Below are 23,165 nucleotides of genomic sequence, written 5' to 3' on the forward strand. Positions count from 1 at the left end.
CATTTCTTGTATCTTCTTGCTCCATCCCTCCATTCTTTTTCCAAGATCTTGGATCACTATCATTACTCTAAATTATTATTATTATTATTTTTTGTGGTACGCAGGCCTCTCCCTGTTGTGGCCTCTCCCGTTGCGGAGCACAGGCTCCGGATGCATGGGCTTAGTGGCCATGGCTCACGGGCCCAGCCACTCTGCGGCATGTGGGATCTTCCCGGACTGGGGCACAAACCCATGTCCCCTGCATCGGCAGGCGGACTCTCAACTGCTGTGCCACCAGGGAAGACCTGAATTCTTTTTTTGGGTAGATTACCTATTGCCCCTTCACTTAGTTGTTCTTCTGGGGTTTTATCTTGTTTCTTCATCTGGGACGTTTCCTCTCCTGTCTCATTTTTTCTCTTTCTGTGATTGCAGTTTCTGTTCCACAGGCTGCAGGATTGTAGTTCTTCTTGTTCCTGCTGTCTGGCCCCTGGTGGATGAGGTTGTCTCAGAGGCTTGTGCAAGTTTCCTGGTGGGAGAGACTGGTTCCTGCCCACTGGTGGGTGGAACTGGGTATGTCCCTCTGGTGGCCAGGGCCGTGTCAAGGGGTGAGTTTAGTGGGCAGCTATATGCTCAGGAAGACTTTAAGCAGCCTGTGTGCTGATGTGTGGGGCTGTGTTTCCTGCCCTGTTGGGATGTCTGGACTGAGGAGTCCCAGCACTGGAGCCTCCAGCCTGTTGGGTGGGGCCAGGTCTTGGTGAGAAAATGGTGGCCTCCCCAAGGGCTCACACCAATGAGTACTCCCCAGAACTACCACTGCCAGTGTCTTTGTCCCTACAGTGAGCCACAGGTACCCCTGCCTCCACAGGAGACCCTCCACTACCAGCAGGTAGGTCTGGCCCAGGCCCTTATGAGGCCACTGCTTTTTTCACTGGGTCCTGGTGTGCACAAGACCTTGTGTGTGTGTGCCCTCCAAGAGTGGAGTTTCTGTTTGCCCCAGTCCTGTGGAATTCCTGTGATGAAACCCCGCTGGCCTTCAAAGCCAGATTCTCTGGGGGCTCCATCTCCTGTTGCCAGACCCCCAGGCTGGGAGCCTGACATGGGGCTCCGAACTTTCACTCTTGTGAGGACTTCTGTGACAATTATTTTCCAGTTTGTGGGTTGCCCACCCAGTGGGAATTGAGCCCCTCCTACTGGCTCATTGTGGCTTCTCTGGCTTTGGATTTAGGATAACTTTTTTGTTAAGTTCCAGTGTCTTTTTTGTTGATGGTTTTTCAGCAGTTAGTTGTGATTTTGGTGCTTTCATAATTAGAGGTGAGCTCACATCCTTCTACTCTGCTATCTTGTCTCCACCCTGTTGTTCCCAAAATACTGATTTTGTTGACCTACATGTCAGAGCTATTCCATGCATTATCTCAGCTAATCCAGGGAAGGTGCCATTGTCCTTACACAGAGGGTGAAGCAAGGGCTCTGAGTAGTTGGTTAGTGGACCTCAGTCTGCTTGGGGAGCTTTAAAAGATGCCAGTGCTCAGACCGCATTCCAGACCAAGGAAGCAGAAACTCATAGTGGACCTCACAATTTGGTATTTTTCAGAAGTTACCCTGGTGATAAAAATGAGTAGAAACAGGGGTTCTGACCTGCCAACGTGCGTCCTCTTGAGCTTTTCACTTACCTCTTTTCTTCTCTTCTAAAAATAGGTGTCATTGTCTCCATTTCTTTTTCAGGGACAGTTTTTATGGGCAGAAATTTTAAGTGTTTTTCCCTTTTTCAGTTTTTACAACTCCTCTCCTAACTGGTCATTATTCAGTCAAACATCAGTAATTCCCTGATCTCTTAAACTTCACTTGGATGCCACCCAAGGTTTCTTTTTGTTTGAGCCAGTGAAGTGAGTATGTGTATGTAAGTAAGAAAGTGTGGGTTTCATATTTACTGGGGTAAATAAATATCACAACCGAAAGCAAAAACTTGTTTAAGGTTCTTAGTGACAGAGGAATTAGTACATAAATAAAATTTCCATTTGAATTCTCAAAGAGGGAAACAAAAAGTGCATAGAAAGAGAGGAAAGAATAGAGAGGAATATATACGTTGTTTAAGCAAAGAGGTCTGCCTTTCAGTCACTGGTAAAATTAGGGCCATAAACCAGATCTCTAATGTCTTTTTATGACTTAGGTTATATGGAATTTTCAAAATAAAAATCTCTTTGATTTTAAGAATAATTGTATGTTCTACCACATTTTTATTTTATTTTTTTTTTTGCGGTACGCGGGCCTCTCACTGTTGTGGCGCACAGGCTCTGGACGCGCAGGCCCAGCGGCCATGGCTCATGGCACCAGGGAAGCCCTGTTCTACCACATTGTTAAATACCTAGGACTATAAAGTTAATATGTCTTTAAAGGGTGTTATAACTCCCCAGAAGTTTAGAATCATTACAGTAACTCACAATTCCAGACCACTTATGGATTCTCTTGGGATCTGGCTCTGTTGTATTATAAAAATAATTACTAGGGTTTCCCTGCTGGCGCAGTGGTTGAGAGTCCGCCTGCCGATGCAGGGGACACAGGTTCGTGCCCTGGTCTGGGAGGATCCCACATGCCGCGGAGCAGCTGGGCCTGTGCATCCGGAGCCTGTGCTCCGCAACGGGAGAGGCCACGACAGTGAGAGGCCCGCGTACCGCAAAAAAAAAAAAAAAAAAAAAATTACTGATATTGAGCACTCATAATTGCCAGGCCCTATTCTGAGCGCTGTTCATGTTAACTCATTTCCCTCAAAACCATATTAAAGTAGGTAAGCTTCTTACCTGGCAAGTGAAAGAGCCAGAATCCAACTAATTTAAGTAAATTTCACTCTTTCCTTGGCCTTTTATAGTTGCCATGCTGGAATGGGTTTTTTTTTCCCCCAAAAAATTAATAGCGCAACTTGAGAGTGGGGGACTTCATGGTCAAGCAGTCCCAGCCCCTCCACCAAGCTGTTTTATGGGCAAATGACCACTCTATCAGAGGGCATCACTGTCTCTACGAGGAATCAGCTGCTCCTTACTTCGCAATTAGCTGCTTCCCTGAAACTCAAACATCTCTTCCTGCCAGCAAGGGCCCCCCCCAGACTGTGGGCACTGGGAGTAGTAGCTTCCATTTCCATGCCTGAGAGCTGTGGTTCTTGAACCTTGGTGGAAAAGCTAGGCATCTCAGGCACTTATTAAAATGTGTATTCCTGTATCTTTTTCTCAGAGTCTGATTAAGTGGGTGAAGGGTGGAGCCCCAAATTTTCATCGTTTTTTTAACTAGGCTGTCCCAGTATTTCCAGTGCCAGTGATATGCACACTTGACTGACATGATACACAGTATCTGAAAGTCATCACTGCCACCAGTTATTGCATGGCTACACTCATAGAAATGGTCATGTGATTTGAAGTAAGTAACCTTGCCAACATTTCTTACCTATTTTTAAGAGGTCAAAGGACCCTGTGCTGTGTGGTTCAACTCCATAAATATTGCCACAGTTTCATCACTGGCAAGATCTTCAGGTCTAGAGATCACTTTGACTATTTCATCTAGGTCATTTATTCTTTAAAATGAGACATGGTCATTGATTAGTCAATTTGAAGCAAGGTGGGTGGTCATGTACAAACGCCTGCAAAAAAGAAAAAAATCCCACCAAAATCATATATATGAATTTAGTCTCTTGATGTATTCTGTGTACCACCCAAACGGTAGACTTAGGAAACCAGAACCCCCCCCCCCCCCCAGAGAGTGAGTGTCTTGCCCAAAAACACACTGACAGAAGAGCCCAGAGGGTCCCCTTGATGAGACTTCTCCCACGAACGCAGCAGGAAGCTCTGAACCACCTGGTCTGTCCCCTGCGTCATCAGTAATTCACAGGTGATGGGAGGCGGCAACCATGCCTCCGTAGCAGGCTGGGCTCCAGTCAAAATCTGCTCCTGAGTGCGAAGCACTTGAGAGTTGCACAGCTGGCCCCCAGCACATGCAGAGTCAAGACGAAGATAAACCACGTGGGATGGTACTCTGGGCAATACGTAAACCCTTCCTGTGACCTGCAGGGCTGTAAGAACTATTTTTACAGAAGAGATGTTTGAGGCTTAGTCTGTGTGTAGCAATAAAGTTTAAGTTCAGTTAGAAAATCATTTCTGGAGGAAAGGGGAGTGTGTTGATATCTAATCAATATCCCTGCATATTGACTAGATGACTTAGCCACCAAGGTTAGATGCAGAGAACAATTATGTCCTGACTGTAGCATATGGCTTAATTCCAGCCACACTGCCTCCCAAACAAATCTTCCCTGTCAGTGGGTACCAAGGGGGCAGGACCAAAAGTCTAAAACTCTACGACTAATTTAAAATGTATTAGAATTCAGGGGGCGCGGGTTTGATCCCTGGCCAGGGAACTAAGGTCCTGCATGCCTTACAAGGTGGCTAAAAAAAAAAAGAGTATAATTTTAGCGCTTGCATTTCCGTCAAGAAGTTTACAGGGGCTGAGCAAAGGGCTCAGAATAGTGACTAATCCATGTGTCCACCCCATCGATATTTGCCAAGATTATTCCTATTGTGAATCTTATTAGATAATAAAAGACATTGCAAAGAAATTATAATATGGCTGAGCAATGAACAGAACTGAAGTTTGAGAATAAAGATGTTTATAAGGAAGGAAAAATATAAAAATAAAATTCATTAGAATTCAAGGTGGGAGTTAGAAGCAAAAATTACTATTAGAATACTAACCTGAAGTATATACGTAGGTACAGGTGTACACACATATGTAAATCTGTACCAATCACAGTGGCAATCTGATTCGTACATGTTTGTATTTAACGGGCCAAGTTCTGAATACGCTCACGCCATGTCAATAGTCCTTGTTTGGACTTCACTCTGGGGAATGGCATTTGAGTGGCTTTTGCCTTGTTCAGCCATAGCAGGTTGCGGGCTTGGCATTCAGGGTCAGGCCTGGCAGGGCCTCGCCTGCAGTCTGTGGTCTGCTGCTCTGTGCACTAAGCAGCGGTGAGAGAAGGTAGTTTGGGGAGATTCCGTCACGCTTCATTTGGAAGTCAGAGTTGTCTCTGTTGCAGTGAAGGCTGATGGTTTGGATTTACTTGTGTTCCTACAATTTTTTTTACCCATCTTTTGAATTGAAAAGCAAAGGTCTGATGTGTAACCCAGGTTAAAAAAAAAAAAAGAAAACCTCCCTGATTCAGAGGCCCAGACATGTTTCATTTATGTGAGGAGCTGATCGCTTTGGCAACTAATTTTCAGAGAATCCAAAGAAAGGCATTTGTAAACAGGAACCTATTATTACAAGAATTCTCATGCGCTATTCACATTAATAGGCTATTGAGAAATGGCTTAAGGGAGAAGAAGTCCCTGCAGACCCAGGAGGGCCCAGTACATCTTTGAATTTGTGCCTCACTCCCTTCTGGGGCGGCAGCAGAGATGCCATCCAGAAAGTCCAGGGTTTCCGAGTGGAGATGGGGCACCCAGGAAGTCTAGTGTGCCACACACTGCGTGCCGGGGGAGGTATGCATGCGTAAGCTGTGGAACACGCCAGGTCCCCGCCCCTGCAGCATTGGGGCGGGGGGAGGCACCCCCCAGTCACTAGCCTCTGCCAGCAGCCACGCCAGCGCAGAATAACATCTCAGGTGATCCTGAGCAGCAGCTGAGCTGTAAGTGGTTTTCTCCCGCTTTAGACTCTGTTCCTTTACTTTCCTTGCTGAGCTGTCTGTCCTCGAAAAGTCAAAGCAAAATGACCTCATTGTTTTTGAGGCTGCTGCTATGTCAGGTCCTAACAACTCTTAATAATGAACAGCAAGAGACCGTGACGATGGTCTCACTGGGCTTTCACTCACCGGCCTCTGTTGTGATGGTCCTGACAGGGCTGCGGTGCGTGATCACGAATGCAAAAAGGCAGCACCCGTCCAGCAGGACGGGTTAGCAAGCTGCCTATACCTGCTTCAGTCTTTGCTCTCACGGATACAGGAAGGAGCTGTCTCAAGGTTTCTGAGTGGAAGGAACAGGGCAACCTGAAATGGACAGAGGGAAGGAAACCTTTAGCCTTCCTAGGAGGGGCAGTGTGGTCTGGGGTGAGAATGGGCTCTGAAATCAAACAGATTTGGTCTCAGAATCCTTGCTTTGTTGACGGACACCCTGTCCAAGAGGCATACTGTCACAACATCGCTGTTTCCCACATTGTAAAAGCGGAAATAGTAACATCTACTCTATAAGGTTGATAAGAGGATTGAATGAAAATATCCGTGTAACATGTGTAGCACAGAGTAAGCAGTCCGCCTCTTTATAAAACAGTAACTAAAATCTGCTTTCCGTCACAGACAGGTCAGGATCAGGGAGATGGGCCCTCAAGGTTAACCAGTTCCCTTTCAGAAAGAATGTGACACCACAGATCCAGTAGCTTCTCAGCACCCATGGCAAAAGCATAAGAATCTACAGGCTGATAGAAACGCACGTGCTTTACGTATCATCCTCATTGGAAGTGGCAACGAATAGCAACAGAGGGGAGGGAGTAATCCAGATCGCACACAACTACACGCATGCTCAGAGCATAGTGCCTTGTGGTAACAGCATACCTGCCATTGCTGGCTTCGCAAACGTGAGTGCAACTTGACAGTTACTAATATCTACTCTAAACCGACTGTGCAACGTATTTTGCAGAGGTAACTGAAAGGACTTTGATACCAGTAACTAGGTGAGCATAGAGAAAGGAAGTTGAATATCTTACAAGTCCTGTTCACATTCTTAATAAAGGGAGCTATTTCAGATCCAGCGTCAACTTGTAATAGATGGATCTAGGCAGCTCCATTCACATTGTCTTCCCAAAGCACCAAAAGGAGCTACTCTTGCTTTGTACAAAGAAACGTTAGCATTTTACATATAATAGCTCAATTTTTTTTTTTTTTTTTTGGCGGTACGCGGGCCTCTCACTTTTGTGGCCTCTCCCGTTGTGGAGCACAGGCTCCAGACGCACAGGCTCAGCGGCCACGGCTCACGGGCCCAGCCGCTCCGTGGCATGTGGGATCTTCCCGGACCGGGGCACGAACTTGTGTCCCCTGCATCAGCAGGCAGACTCTCAACCACTGCGCCACCAGGGAAGCCCTAATAGCTCAATTTAACAAAAGCACTCTGAAGTGAGCTTGACTATCCTCATTTCACAGATTAGGAAATTGAGTCTCAGAAAAATTAAGTCATCTGCCTGGGGTCACACATTCCGCTGTGCAGGCAGAATTCCACACCCTCTGAGTCGGGTTTGCACTAAGCCCCGGTGCTCTACTCACCAAGTGTAAGTCAGTCTTGTCCTACTCCCTGTAGAGAAAGGAAATGTATGATTTTCCCAGCTTCAGAGAAAAGATGCATACAGGATTACTGGCGAACAAAGAGCTTTGAGGATGGCCATTAACGTGCCAGGCCAGGGAAGGGTGAGATGGAACGATGCACAGCATTTGCATGAAGGCAGGAGGCGTGAGCGCAAGCCTTCACATGGCTTCTTCCTTGCTGTGTGATGCTGCACCTCTCAGAGCCCAGTATCCCCACCTATAAAGTTTCCTCTCCTCATAGAACCGTTGTCACCATCAACACAATAACATAGGTGAATCTGTTTTCCTGTTTGTAAGGCTCTAGGCAAATGTCAGTTGTTATCATGGGTCAGTTAGTTTCACTTCCACCACTGACTTGCTCTTGAATCTTTGGAAATATTTCCTGAGCCCTGAACCTTCTCATCTATAAACTAGAGCTGATGATACAGCAGCCTTCAGTAATACCCTTCAGCAGCCGTTCTTACACTTCATTGACCTAGAATCTTTTGGCATGTTGTAAAAGCATGTTCCCGAGTCCCGGCACTTATGATCTAGCATGGCCGGACGGAGCCTGGTAACATTCATTCTTAAGAAGGACCCCATCTGATTCTGATGTAGATAGGCCGTGATAACGCTCTGAAACATGCCTCCCTGCAAACTCAGTGTTACAAAGAACCGTGGTATCTGTGGGTAAGGAACTTGACCAGGGTCACCTATAAGTCAGCAAGTCCTGATACCTGGATCCTGTCGTTCTGACCACACGACTGGGACTCGAGGGAACATCAAAGCTCTGTCCTGGTCACGGGGTCTCCATCGACGGTTTGATTCCAGAGTACGCAGCTGAAGCTGCCGGCACTCCACAGACCTCTTTAAGTGGTTAAGTGTCATGGCCTTTTTCCTCTTCCTCCACAGACACATTTGCAAGCAAAGTGGCCGCCACCCAGGACCAGTACGCAGATGCGTCCATAGGTAACGTCACGGGCAGCAACGCAGTGAATGTCTTCCTGGGAATTGGCGTGGCCTGGTCCATCGCTGCCATCTACCATGCAGCCAACGGGGAACAGTTCAAAGTGTCCCCTGGCACGCTGGCTTTCTCCGTCACTCTCTTCACCATTTTTGCTTTCATCAATGTCGGGGTGCTGCTGTATCGGCGGAGGCCAGAAATCGGAGGTGAGCTGGGTGGGCCCCGGACTGCCAAGCTCCTCACATCCTGCCTCTTTGTGCTCCTGTGGCTCTTGTACATTTTCTTCTCCTCCCTGGAGGCCTACTGCCACATAAAAGGCTTCTAAAGGAACAATCAGATGTAGTAAATTTATATATATATATACATATATATACATAAAAAATTATGTATAACGAACAGAAGAAACTGACATTTGTCATGTCCACTTACCTGCTGATGGAATCCAGCTTCACAAGCAGACTCTGTACTAGGGCCGGAGTGAGAAGGCATCACCTCCTGTTCCCAGGGGCGTCGTCACGTTGAACCAGGCGTGGAGGCAGGGCCATCTTTGCAGCTCAGCCTCTGAGGGCTGTGTTCTCCCCGGGTTCATAAATCGTAAAGTCTTTGATTTGTTTTCTGTTTGTTTTTGCTTGTTTGGGGGGTGGTGGGGTTGGGGAGGTAGTTGATGTTAGGCTTTTGTTTTGGTTTTGGGGGGAGGATCAGGGTTTTTGCTTCTCTTGTGGGAGGTGATGACCAATCTAAATGCAAATGGGTTTCGGGTAAAAATGGAAATCATTACGATAACTCTCCCTTCCCCCAAACATTTAAAAAATTATTTTGGATTAAGAGAGGAAATGGGCATGGAAGAAGAAAGAAGCATGTCTTCACCATATAACTAAATTGCATGCGCATCTCTGGGATGGGAGCAGAGGTGAAGCTGCCTCCAGGAAGAAACATGGCAGCTGGAATGGAGCCCAGAAAAGTCATGGTCCTAGATAGAGTCTGATAGTGAAAGATAGGCCTGGCACGCTTGTTCACCAGGTACAGGAACATCGCGCCTAGATTCCCAGGAACATGCAAAATCCTTTCTTATCTCTTTAGCACTGGACTGTGATTAGGAAGGCCCTTATATTCTGGTGTTCCAGCCCTGCTAACCCCCCAGGCCCCCCCATCCCAACCCTCCCGCTCACCTCCCCTCATACAAACAGGAAGAATAACCCCATTCCAAAAGCACATCATCCTTTTCCACTTGCATCAGTGTGTGTCCCAGTCCCACGTTGCTCTTGCCTGGGATTGTCCATCAGTTTTGTTTGCAAAAGCATCCATGGCCTGCACACTCCTGTTCCAGTCATGACCGAACATCTGCTCCTCCTTCATGGGCCTGTTTGGGAATGTTGTTGTGATACCTGTTACACAGTGCATGGATGAAAAACGAATACAACAAAACCAAGCGTCTCTGTACATAGTAGAGTATAGCACATACCGTTCTCCCATCGGGCAACGTTGATTGATTGGTCGTTGAAGACATACGTGAGTTTTCTTTTCACCTGAGTTGTAACTTTTGTGTTGTTATTGAGTTTGATTAGGGATAAAAGGAGAAAATGGCTTATTCATGGACCTGCATGTTCATTTCTAAGAAGCAATAACTGTCACATGGGAAGTTAAAGCTATTGAGAGGACAGTAGGCAAAGTATCTTCATGGAAAATTAGCCACTTGGTACACATCAGAGCCTCAAAAACTCACCTGTTGGTTCAGGAAGGCCAAGGAGAAGGGCATGTAGAGAAGGGGATGCGTTAGATGTGCCTGAGCTTTGAAAGCTTCCATTCCCACAACACCCCTGCCCCCAAAGTATTTATTTCACATCTGCTCTGTCTGGCACAGACGGTAGATCGTGCTGGTTTGTTCATTTTATTTTTGTATGTAAAAGGCAATTTGGAGCCCTGTTTCTTTCACCATCCAGACCCCTCTGATTGTATCTGCAGTTCCTGAGGAGGAAAGAAGCCGTGGTTAGCAACAGGCCTTTAAAAGTGTATCTTCTCTACTTAGGACTAAGGAGGAAGCAATTAAATGGGATGATGAGTGCCTCCCAGGAGCATTGCCCTGGGAGATTTTTAACGCTGGAAAAGGAATGGCTCTTTCTGTTTCACAGTATCAGAGAGGGTGGATAAACCCAACATTCCAAAGCCATGAGTCCACGAATGAGGTATAAATGGAATGACTGAGGTCCCCTCTCAGACACTTCTCTAGCCATAAAGAATCCCAGGCCGGAGACACCCCTAAGCCCTCTGTATTGATTCAAAGATCCTTAACTCTCAACAATTTTAATTTGTATTTTCTTCCACTTAATCATCAGGCTCATTCATCATTTAATAAACATTGGGTGACCGAATGAATAATTAAATGCTTGTTACCCACTCAATATGCCAGGTACTGTGCTACCTCTTGGGGACTAAACCATGGACAAGACAGCCCAGATCCCTGCCCAGAGGGGGTTAATGCAGTCACATGGAAACAGTCTGATCTTACGAGAAAAACACAATTCTGAAACCCTCTTGTCTAAATATCTAAGATTGTCTTTAACTGAGACAGTATAAGGCATAGGGTACGAAAAGCAGTCTATGTATCCTTAGCCCGTCTTGCAGATCTGCACATCTTCCCATTTTAAAGCAAGTAAGGCAATTGTGCTGGTGATCCAATCACTGAGAAGGCCCAATTAACCCCAATTTTTATCTTTCTTGGACAGCAGTGCTTTTCTATGCCCCCCACGGCTCTACAATTTCTCCTATCTCTTGCAGCCTCACCCCTACCTGTCATGGCCCAACACACTGGTGGCCTAACTCCTTTGAGGGCAAACTCTAACCCTTTTTTTTTTTTTTTTTGAAGATTTATTAAATAGAAAGCTAGCCTAGGAACACCAAGTAAACTGTCAAGGGATATGAGTTGTTGAAACATTAGAAAGACTTTGCCCTCCTTTCTAGCCATATTTGGAATGTTAATAATCCCACAGCAAATTTTCACAAAGGACTTTAAGAAATCCTTGCCGTTGGTCAACTTCAAAGCTTTTTGGTTTGTTTGTTTGCTTTTTAAATTTTCATGTTTTCGAGAAAATATGATTCTGGTTGTTCAGGGTTGTATTAGGAATTATAGTCGTGTAAAATTATTTTGTTTGATTATTTTGTGTGTATTATGCACAGCTTGGGGGGGAAGTGCACTAATTGTGCTGTTCCTTATAAATGGTACACACTATTGACACAGACAAATAAAGTTTCTAATTGTTTCTGATTTAATCACTAGCGATACAGCATATTCTGTATGGAATGTTTTCTCTCTCCTCATTGTCATCTACTTCATCTTTTGCTTTCATGTTTTGAAGAAATAAAGACCGAAAAGGTATTATTGTGCAATTGGTATCCTCATCCAAAAGAAAGAAAATAGATGCCCAGTATTCGACTTGGCAAATGTCAACCCTTTGGTCATGCATTGTTTCCTTTTAATGTCCCAAAGGAGCACAGGGTCAGAATATTGAGATAAATGATACTTCATGCATCTCATTGTCTTTAAATTTTTCTTTAGAATTCCTCATGTTATTCTTTAGAATTCCCATATTATATCCATATATGGTCATACGCAGAACACTTTCCTATGGGAAGGTAATTTTCTTGGATCAACAATTAGTGTGTCTCCTGGGACCCAATCTTTGGTTTAACACAGAATGAGCAGCCAACGTCTACTTCTTTAACAGCAAAAGGAATAATTCAGTGACCAGAGTAGCCTTGCCTGTTGAGCAACTCTTCAGCAAAATGCCGTGGCCCAGTGATTCTAACCTCTTATAAGCTAATTTTAGTCTTTCAAAGATTCCGATTCAAGCCTTCCACCAGGGAAGGTTTTATGGAGCTTTGCTTTTGTGGCTCACAGCATAAACACACTCAGTTTTTTCTTCTTATAATTTTTTTCTTATAAAGCCTGCTGTCTTCAATTCTGCAGCTATTCTGATAGGTGGCTCTCATCCGCAATCAGACTTCCTGATGCAATACCTTCCCCTGCAGTAGTCTCACGATTAATAAAAGATCATTGTACACATGCTCTTGTCCACGAGGGCCTAGATTCATTGTTCATTCCACAGCCCAGGGCCCCTGCTCCTAATCTGTCAAAGTGAGATTCACCTTGGCTGCTTCCATCTGAGAACATTGTGGGAGCAATCAGAAAAATAACACGTTTCCTCTGGTAGATGATGAAGCCCTTACATTCTCTAATGGTGACAAAACTTCACTATCTCAAGAATGTAAATCAACTCCTTTAAGACTTCTTTCAGTGTTTCCTGGCTCAAGATGGGTAGTTTCTCTTTGATTATGGTTTTCTGTCTGTGTCTGATTATGGGCAGTTATATCCAGAGCAAGTCATGAGTATAGTTTCATAACTTCAAGAATACTTGGCCATTTCATGATCAACCATGTACGACACTGGATCTTACAGTGACCTAAAAATGGCATTTGGCTTTTGTTGTAGTAATCACTGCACTTGGCCAAGACATTCCAGCTGTTGGTAAAACTGAGCATTTCAATTGATAAACAAGCACATGACATAGAAGAGACATACAAAAATCATATTTCTCTTACAAAGAAAGAAAGGTGCTGTGATGAGTGGATTCATGAACTTTCATTCAGATCTACTTACAGATTTTGGTAATGGATTGCATTTCTGCTCTTCTTTCCAACCATTGTGTTCTTATCACCTCTAGCCACATTCGTTGTCTTCCACCCAACATGCGTCAAGTGTTGGTCGGTCCTGATGATATTTCACCTGCAAAGATAGCATAGGAAGGGGAAACAATTGTAAGAGACATTTAATTTTTAGAGCTTAACCCAGCCATGGTTAATCATCTCCCAAAGCAGAGAATGTCTTACCTATAGGAGGAGCAACCACTAAGTGGTGGGACTCCCAAGGGAGAGAGTGCTTCAGCATTCCAGCCAATGAGAAATGGGTGAGTATCTAGCTGTGACTTTTTCCCTGCCAAGATATGCAAACAGATGCATTCAGAGGCTCTCCCAATTTCCATTTTGTCAAAGGTCCTCTCATTGACTCTCCTATGGGACTTTTAAATCAGTGGTCATTGTATAAATTATTTTCATTGATTGATTGATTTGTAGAACAGAACATTATAACTTCAAAAAAGCAATATAACTTTGTAGTTAGAATTATGACCCATGTCTTGACAGGAAGAATTGCTTGCCCAGAATTGCCTGGTAATCAATGCAGTATTTTACAGATGCTTAGCCTGCTCACATTCTTTAAAATCATGCAGTCTAACCTTTTTTCGAAGATCCAGAGAGGTGTCCCCTTGGGAATATGCAATCTTAACCTTTTTTTTTTCCCGATTTCCAACCTTTGTAGTTCTTCCATGGCTATTCCCATCATATTCATTACCCTTAGTAGTGTTTACTATTACCTCTCAACAATGCGGAAAAGGCTCATACTAAAAATACTCTGGTCATGTTTTATTGAAAGTGAACTTGTTATTGGAAAGTCAACTATAATGATGTTCCACCTGGAAAACAGGCATCAGACAGTGGTATCTCTATAAATGTTTAGGACAGGATTAGACCCTACAGCTACACACTGCAGCAGCACTGTTCATTTTGTTCCTCTCTGGATCACATGCTTCATGTTTTAGTGCCCACGTACCTAGCCTTTTATTCTATATATGTATGCAGGTATGGGTCGAGGATAAAGACCCCCACGTACATCTCCAAACGTGAAGTGTGTAACCATAGAAACCCATCATATATAGCTTCCATGCCTCCAAGAAATGTGAGTGGATCAAATGCTTCTCTGTAGTTATTACATTCATGATATGCAAATGGTAGGGAAATTCACATTAGTAACCAAACACACCAAGAGAGAAATTAGCTAACGTCAATGTTACTGAGTCAATTTTGACAGTTTATGCAGAGCCCAGCCCTCCTAATTTGTTGACTGCAAAGAGATCTACCTACCCAAATCCAGTAGTGTAGAAGGGAATTAATTTACTAGAATGATTATACAGCCCTCTGTACTGGAAATTGTTTATTTGCCTGGAAGGATATGGCCCAGAGATTTTCAAAGACATTTCCCCTACATTCCCAAGTTGAAATAACCCACATTTAATTTACAGCATTTGTTATTAGACTTCTTAAAGCCACATGGTAGAGCAATAGATAAATTCTCCAAGGAGATCTTTCCTAAAAACATGATCCTAGGTTTGCAGTGACCCATCCTCCAGTGTGAAGATTCCGTTCTCTCCAAGTGGAAGGAACAGTTTCTCTTAAATGTATACCAAATATATAACCATTTTCAAACAATTTCACCTAAAAAGACTACATTATATAAATATTTAAGATAAAGCTGATATGGCCCATGTGTCTAGTTGTGAGAAAAATAATTCTCTACCTTCTTACACTCAACATTAAAATTTGTAATTTCTTCCCGAGGAAGACATCTTAAAAGATTTTCCATTCTCATGATACTCATATAATTAAAGAACATGGCTAAAATAATGATGTGGGTGAGAATTATCTATGTGCCTGACAAGAACATATTTTAAAATGAGAGAATTAGCCAAAAGAAAATTGTTAAGATCTCATCCCAGGCTACCCTTGTCTAAGATATTTGAAAGCCGTTATCCTTACAGAAGATGGATTCCCAGTTCTTAGAAACAACAGAACAATTAACACTCTCATTCTCAGTGTTTATATGAAAATCAAAGCTGAGCATGCCTAACCTTTGGCTTTGGCAACCAAAAAAAAAAAAGGATGCTTCTGGCACACGTTTCTATACTGCTGAGTTACTTTGTGTAACGCACTGGACTTACACAGGTGTCTCATAAAAATGCCTCCAATAATTTCTACCCTCTTTTTTTAAGCCATGAAGATTCTAAATTTCACAACATAATAACTTGATAATTTCATTTATAAAAGGCTGATTCTATTTTGATGTTATTTACATTTCAGAAATAATTTGAATATTTAAAATAATAACACATCAGATGGGCTATTGAGCTGGAATCTAGCCCAAATAAACGATAAAGCTCAGACAGACCTATCAGTAGTTAAAAGGCTTGTGAAACACTGACCTTTTCGTGAACAGCAAATAGAAATGCTGTTTTCAACCTTCTTTTTACGGAAAGTTGCCATTTCAACCAGTGTAAAAACAAACAAGCAGAAAGATTTGAAATGCTAATCTGAAATGATTTCTGTGAGTATCAGATACGGTTTCAGAAGTAAATCTCCTCTATCCCATCTCTTCCTAGAGCATAGAGATACATAAATACAAAAATAGATGATGTATGTCAAAGAACTCGAATGGCATTTTCAGATGTCTAGGATTGCCCTGAAAGCCCATGTCAGGTTGGTGTTCCTTTTTATCAGATCTCTTTTATAAATGGGAGAAGGGGGGCGGGGGGGGGGGGAGACATGGAAGGAAGCATATTCCTGAATTTTTTTTTCCTTTTTAGTTAAAGATGTAAATTCCAAGTTGTTTGAAAACTGCTTAGAATACTGTTAATTATATCTATCCTTCTAAAAACATACATAGATTTTTAAAAGAAAGAAATTCATTTTTTTTTTCCTCATCTGGCAAGCATTTCTGATAGAAAGTTTCTGGATCAATTAGGGCTCCTTTCTGACTTTTCCAATTACCCTCTGTCTTTTGGGGGGTTTTGAATACCGCTCTTGAAAAAAAATCCTCATCTAGGACAAATCCTGGGGGATTAAAAGGATGAGAGTCTATATTTTCCTGGAAACATAGCACTGAGCAGATCAGCCCCCATACATTAGTTGATATTTTCTAGAACTGTGTTTTGGCGTGTTGGGACAAAAGGAATGGGACTCCCACCTAGTTTTGCCACAAATACCTAATCATCTACTGACATGTAGGTTCTCCACTAGCTGTAGTTTAGCTTAGATATTCTCAGCGAAACCCACCCTCAACTCTCATACACACTGGTTGTCTTATCCTTAGTGTTTTGCTGCCAAGATCTTACTAACAGGCAAACTAGCCCTTTCAACCAGTTGGTACGTGAGATTTCTCCAAAGGGAAGGATGAGGAATGTGTACAGAGTGGGGTGTGATGTTCATGCCAAGTCACTGGAACCTATTTAGTGAAATGCTTCATTACATACTGGACTCTGTTTGGGACACTTACTATCAGAAATATTGCAAGGACTTTATTTTATTGATATTGCATAAACTAAACTTTTGTGGTATTGGATCTAAGCAAGGGATGGCATCATGCCAAAACGTAAAGTTTTTTTTGTTTTTGGGGTTTTTTTTTGCGGTACACGGGCCTCTCACTGTTGTGGCCTCTCCTGTTGCGGAGCACAGGCTCCAGACGCGCAGGCTCAGCGGCCATGGCTCACGGGCCCAGCCCCTCCGCGGCATGTGGGATCTTCCCGGACCGGGGCACGAACCCGCGTCCCCTGCATGGGCAGGCGGACTCTCAACCACTGCACCACCAGGGAAGCCCCTGTAAAGTTATTTTTGTTAGCTACATTGTTATTGTTACAATTTGCAAGAAAATAATGTCTGATATTTCCGTCTAAAACTCTAAGCACGGGTTTTTGCTGCCATCAGTAATCGGATAGGAAATTTGACACTCTGAATCTTCTTTGAGACAGAGGATGCCGTGGTAAATGTATATGTGAGGCTTAAAATATTCTTGATATTCTCAGGTCGTTCTCACAGACTATGCATAGATTTACTTTTCTAAAACAAATGAGTATCTTTCTCAACAAAATGGATCGGGAATTTTCCCAATAAGCACCCAAAGAACCTGTGAGCATTAGGTTGCATCAGTGGCTCTACTTCAGTGCCCCTTTTTCCTACTTCTGATTCTTAAGCCCTGTGCATATCTTTCAGAAACAACTGCGGACAGTGAGAGAAAGCCAAAAAAAAAAAAAAGTTGTCCTCCCTTTCCAAAGGAACGAAACCTGCTTCTTCTCTTTAAAACGGTGACTGTTTCAAATGTTTAATATTAAACACAAAACCGAGAGAGATGCTTTTAAACCCCAGATCTGAAGCAAAGATTGCATTTTTGCAAAGCTGTCAGGAGAATTTATGTTGATCATTGAGACATGGGATTTACTAACATCAGTACCCAACCACTGCCCTCCCCCATCCCGTTCATAGAGTATCTAGAGGCAAACAAGCAGTCAGGCAGGGGAGACGGATCACTATTAATATCATAATCACACCACCATTTAGTCACTAGATGGCATCAGGAAGTAGGCAAAATAGATGGGATCAATCCTAGTCCTTGAGCCGGATCACCACTTTGCTCACCCCCGTGCTGGATATATATGGTCTATGAACATTAGAACAATGCAAGAAGGATTGTTTTCACTTGATGGGAATATTACCTGCAGAGATGCCTTTCTGCTCTGAGCCAGCATGTTGTGTTTGACTCAAACCTTTCCAAACGAGTCATGCAGCTCCATCACATACTTGTCGCCTGCTTGGGGAGTGAACCCCTCTCTCCAAACTGGTTGCCATGGAACGAATTTTTTAAAACACTGAGAAAGCAACAAACACTTAAGTATTGGACCTAGTGGTGAGGAATCTAAAGTTGCATTTTTTTCTTTCCAGCCAATGCACTGACACTCCAACTCTAAAAATCATTTCATTAGTAAAATGAAAATAATAGTTGCTTTGTCATTGTTCACAATTAATTGATACCTCTTCAGAGCTTGAAGCTTCCACTAACCAAAATGAGATCCATGGGCAGTATTATTATGACTCTACCCAAAGACTAGGTTTTTTTGTGTGAAGAGACCAGAATTGATTTGGGTCCCTTTAAAGCAACAGACAAGATATTTAATAACATTTGAACACAATGAAGAAGATTCAGCACATGCTGCTGGGTTAGAGGAGGGCTGGGCTTCTGACAGCCTCTCTTAAGGTACTGCTTTTCCACCTAAGGTTTTAGCTGTCATGGCTCCCAGTGGAATATTTCCCCACATTTATTCAGTGGGAAGGTACTGACACAGCTCCAGACTCTGCCTTTTATTTCCTAATTCTCTCTGGAGAAACAGCCATTCCAGAGCTTGTGATATAAAAGGGAAAAAGAAAAACAGGTGCCTCATCGGTTGATCGAGAAGTTTTGTACAAAAACACAGACCAGGGCTTGCCGGGTGGCGCAGTGGTTGAGAGTCCGCCTGCCGATGCAGGGGACACGGGTTGGTGCCCTGGTCCGGGAGGATCCCACATGCCACGGAGCGGCTGGGCCCGTGAGCCATAGCCGCTGAGGCTGCGTGTCCAGAGCCTGTGCTCCGCGGCGGGAGAGGCCGCAGCAGTGAGAGGCCCACGTACCGCAAAAACAAAAACAAAAACAAACAAAAAACACAGACCATTCTGATTGTGTCCATACTGACTAACACTGTACTTACTAAGTGGCTTTGTTTTAAGTGACTGCAAACCACACCAAAAAGAAAAGGTTTGAGGAAATATTTCCAACCCTTAATCAAAGGTCAGAAATCACTTTGATGACAGGATATCGAATGTCACTTTATCTTCCTGCCTAGTCCTCGCAAATCAATAAGGATTGAAAAATGCAGAAAGTGTTTGGACAGTACTCACAAATTCAAATTCAGATCTGGAAACTGGAGCTTGCTAAGTACCAACTGACAAATTGCCCAAGAAAGAGAATCAGAAAGAAACCAAAGAGGGCCAAAATTTACAAGTCTGTCCTCCAAGATCATTGACTTACTTGACACTCAGTTAAAACTTTTAAAAAGTCATCTATAGAGCCAAGGCAGTGGAACAATTTTTAAATCAACTATCAGAGTCTATTTCATTTTTTCAATCATACAATTCCATAAACCTCAAACATTTCTTTTGTGCAGAGCATTATACTAGGCACCCTAAGAAAGTATGAAGAATTCAAGACAAGTTAATTTCAAGAAAATTAGCACTAGCCCTGAATGTAGTCAGGAAGAGTCCAGCTATGGTACACTAATTAAATTAAACTTCCATTTCGGTCTAGAGACATTTTATCAGTTTAAGACTGCTAAACGGAGCCATTCTGAAAAATATCCAGGAACATTCCTTTAATAGAAATAGAACTGCTCATTTTCTTAACTTCACATTCTATCTTTCACCAACGAGATAAATGGATACAAACTCAACTAACATCTCCAGAGTCTACAATGCACCAAAGCCTGTGTGAGACTGACATACAGTCTTTCAGCGTTTCAAGTTGGGATAAACTTGTTCCAAAAATAATTTGCCTTCCCATTCCTGAATTTTTTTCTACTGGGTGTGGATATTAGTTCATCACTGAATTTTCTTAACTCTGCCTAATGTTCTTTCGACTTTGAGGCATCTGGCTGTATTTCAGTGAGTTACAACTCCAGCTGTCACATTTTAACAGCCAAAAAAAGAGAAGACCTCAATCCCCATGTCTGAGTACACAATGTTCTCTTCATTTCAACATCAAATAGTCACCAAAGAGGAGACCTCAAAGGCTTTCTTCTTTTGAAAATTCGAATTTCATTGTTTCAGAGGATTGTGAATCCTGAGCTCTTTCTGGACTTGAATTTCCTCATCATTAAATGGAGGGGCTTCACCTTTAACTTGGTCTTCCAGAACACGTGAAGCCCCGGCGTGATCCTGGTATCAATCCAGTGGGTATGGGTTGAAGGTGCTTTATGTTGGGAACCAGTTGGTCCTCATAACACTCCTCATAATACTTGATTACCAATGTAAGCCTCAAGCCAATAAAACCACATTAAGTCTGACAGGAATTTAAAGATTTATTTTGAAACAATTCTTTATGCACTGCTGAAAAACTTTCCCTTCCCTAACTGGAGTGAAAAGTTTCTCCCTTTGTGGGATGCCCAACAATAGAAAATTTAATGAGATAGGAATGACTTCCTAAGGTTGAATCTGCTATTCTTCTAAATGTAAATTTTGAATTCACAGTTTCCTACAATAATTCCACTTTTATTCTTCAATTTTTGTCTTTTTGTTTTTTGTATTTTGTTTTTTTTGCGGTACGCGGGCCTCTCACTGTTGTGGCCTCTCCCGTTGCGGAGCACAGGCTCCGGACGCGCAGGCTCAGCAGCCATGGCTCACGGGACCAGCCGCTCTGCGACATGTGGGATAGTCCCAGACCGGGGCACGAACCCGTGTCCCCTGCATCGGCAGGCAGACTCTCAACCACTGCGCCACCAGGGAAGCCCTATTCTTCAATTTTTATACTTAGTGACAACCTTTTAGGAGAAAGAGACAGCCAGCAGTGATTTTATACTAAAGTGTGTGAATACAGACAGGATGCACACTGACCAGGAGAAAGATATTAAAAGATATAAGTATTCTAAAGGAAGATGAAAAAAGGATTGCATTTGCTGCAGATTCAACTGTCTTTTCAAACGCCTCCCTTGTTATGGAGAAAATGACTCCTCAGAAAGATTTTACAAAAAGACTTAAATCCCATCCCTAGCCATCATCTGGTTTGCCACAGCCCAAATGTCTCATTAGCAATCTGAAATTGCACATGGTTGGAGAAAATATAGCAAGAGGATGTAGACATTGCCATGGGGAAAAGAAAGAAAAAAAGAAAAAGCAACCATGACAAACTCTGCTTATGTAAACAAGGAATGTTTTAGTGGAATAAATGTAAGCTTTCTCTTGAAGGAATCCCAGTTAGAATGTCATCAGAAATGACAAAACCATGGCAACATCACAGCAGTAAGATATTCCAGTTTTATTAGCACTGAGGCAAAAAGCCATATTTGTCAGGGGGGGAAAGGTAAACAAAAGTTCCTGGCATTGCAACAGATGAAGTGATCTCGCGAGCCTCGTTGTTGAGAGAGAAAATTAAAAGATAGTATTTTTGTCCTAACTATAGTACTGTCTAACTTCCACCTGGGGAAAAAATTACTTTTCCTTCTCTCATTATATGTCTTTATGTAGAGCTGCTATTCAGTTACAGTAGGCATCATATTTTTATATTTCCGTTAAGTCCCTCACGTTGAATTTGACCCTCATTTCACATTTGATTAGGAAATCCTAAATTGGAAAGGTAGATTTTTCTTTTTTTAAAACAAATCCGTGCCATAAGCATTTTCTAGAGGTGACTGCCTTAAAGCCATCCCGGTAGCCCTGTCGATCATCAGTAGGTGCTTGGTTTAAGGCAGAGAACCCATAAATAAATGAAGCTCTCCTTCTGCACAGGGAGTGGCCCCTTCTGACAAACTCATGTCTGTTTTTCCTCAACCCCTTGTGCCAGTCCAGCCTCTTGATCGACCCAGGTCCACCTGTCAGTCAAAAGAACCGCCAACTCTAATTACACGTGCTGACAGCTTGTTGAACCGAACTCCTCATCAACGGGATTTCATGGAGAGGCCCTTGCTGTTCTTGTTCACTCTTTACTCTTTTATATAGGTCCTTACTTTTGGTAGGCTGTACAAAGGATTGTACTAGAAAAAGTCAACAGACCTTTGTGTTCAGTGAAGAAACTACGAACAAATTTAGCTGTTATCATGTTAATCCTCCTGAGGTCTCAGGGAGAATACCACCTGTGTGGCGAGAGAGACTTAATACTATTCCTAAAATACTACTCCCTGAAGAAAGGCCATAGAGTCTTCCGCAAATAGCCTTTTGGGACTCAAATTTAATGATGTATAAAAAGCATATTCTCTTCAGAGGAAGGTCATAGGTTAGAGCACGAGTTTGAGTCGTATTTCACTTTTGGGTTTGCTGTATATGCTAATATGAGACTTAAACTTCTGCACCTCTAGTTTCTCAAGAATTAAACTAGCGCCAATTGAATCGGTCCCTTGCCTACATTATAAGAATGCCTCGGAAAAAAAATCCAACACTGACCTTCACATTCCAAATGGAAAGGCTTTGTCCTGGGAGTACAATTAAGGTGATTGAATAACTAGTGTGTTTTAGGATAAGCTACTACAGTGGTTCGTAACATTTGGTCCCCAACAAGGCAGCATCAGCAGCAACTTTGCAATTTGTTGGGTATATAAATTCCCTGTTCCCACCTGAGACCCCAACCCAGACCCATGAATCAGAAATTCTGGGAGTGGGACCAGCAATGTGGGTTTTAATAAGCCCTTGGGATGATTCTGATGTACGTTCAAGTTTGAGAACTACAAACAGTGCTCTGAGTGGTCAAGAAAAGTTCATGTCACCCACTGTTCAACTCTGCTTCCTCACAGGAAAAAGCTTAAAAGCTTAAGTGATAGATTCCATCTAGGCCCAATACCTTCTGATATATGGACAGAAATGCCCACCATTCAGACATAAAATATAATCTGAAGGAAAATTAATCCTTACAAACGTTCTTCACTGGTGTTAACAGCTTCAGGCAGGATCTCCAATCAGAAAGATTTCTCATCAGCTCTTCTAGTTCTTTTAAAAAACCAACAGCAAATCCGCTTTGCCTGACTGCCCAGGGCCTAGAGAATGACCTTGGACACCTTTCCCTTAATTGATCAGCTCTGGCCCATTTACCTTAATGCTAAGCCATCATGTAACAGAACTGAGTTATATTTAATGACATGGTCTATTGGTTTGAAGAATGGGTGTGGACTGAGCTCAAATGACTAGTGGTTCTAAGTGTGTCTGGGTTTTCGAAGATAGTGTCAAAGGCTCACATAGCTCATAAAACCTGGAAACCACAGACAATGTAGACATCAATCCCAAGACCCCTGGGAGCTTTCTTCTAGGCTCATTTGAATTGGTGCAGAACCAGAGTGGAAGGCCAGCAAGTAACTTGGCTTATAAAAATGGCTTAGGAAAGGGAATTTAAGATTGTGGGCTGTGTGTGTGCATGCATGTGTGTGTGCTTCCTTAAATCTAACCTGAAAATAACACATTTACAGCTACCTAAAACATCCATATGTATTTTGACCCCTCTTTTTTTTTTAAACATCTTTATTGGAGTATAAT

At 42.9% G+C, this 23,165-nt stretch overlaps 1 protein-coding gene across 10 annotated transcripts in view; it reads left to right on the forward strand.

Moving 5' to 3' along the window:
• SLC8A1 (solute carrier family 8 member A1) overlaps positions 1 to 11,622 on the forward strand; it is a 346,328-nt gene extending 334,706 nt beyond the window's left edge. For all 10 annotated transcript variants that reach the window (XM_027113301.1, XM_027113298.1, XM_027113299.1 and 7 more), the window contains one exon: positions 8,198 to 11,622. In XM_027113301.1, the coding sequence (XP_026969102.1) occupies positions 8,198 to 8,574 (377 nt within the window). In that variant the 3' untranslated portion in view covers positions 8,575 to 11,622. The remainder of the gene's footprint in view (positions 1 to 8,197) is intronic.
• Positions 11,623 to 23,165: the final 11,543 nt, after the last annotated feature.

The sequence above is a fragment of the Aethalodelphis obliquidens genome, unplaced genomic scaffold, assembly GCF_003676395.1.
Source record: "Aethalodelphis obliquidens isolate GAN/ISIS:26980383/991018 unplaced genomic scaffold, ASM367639v1 scaffold12, whole genome shotgun sequence".
In the NCBI taxonomy this organism is placed as follows: Eukaryota; Metazoa; Chordata; class Mammalia; order Artiodactyla; family Delphinidae; genus Aethalodelphis; species Aethalodelphis obliquidens.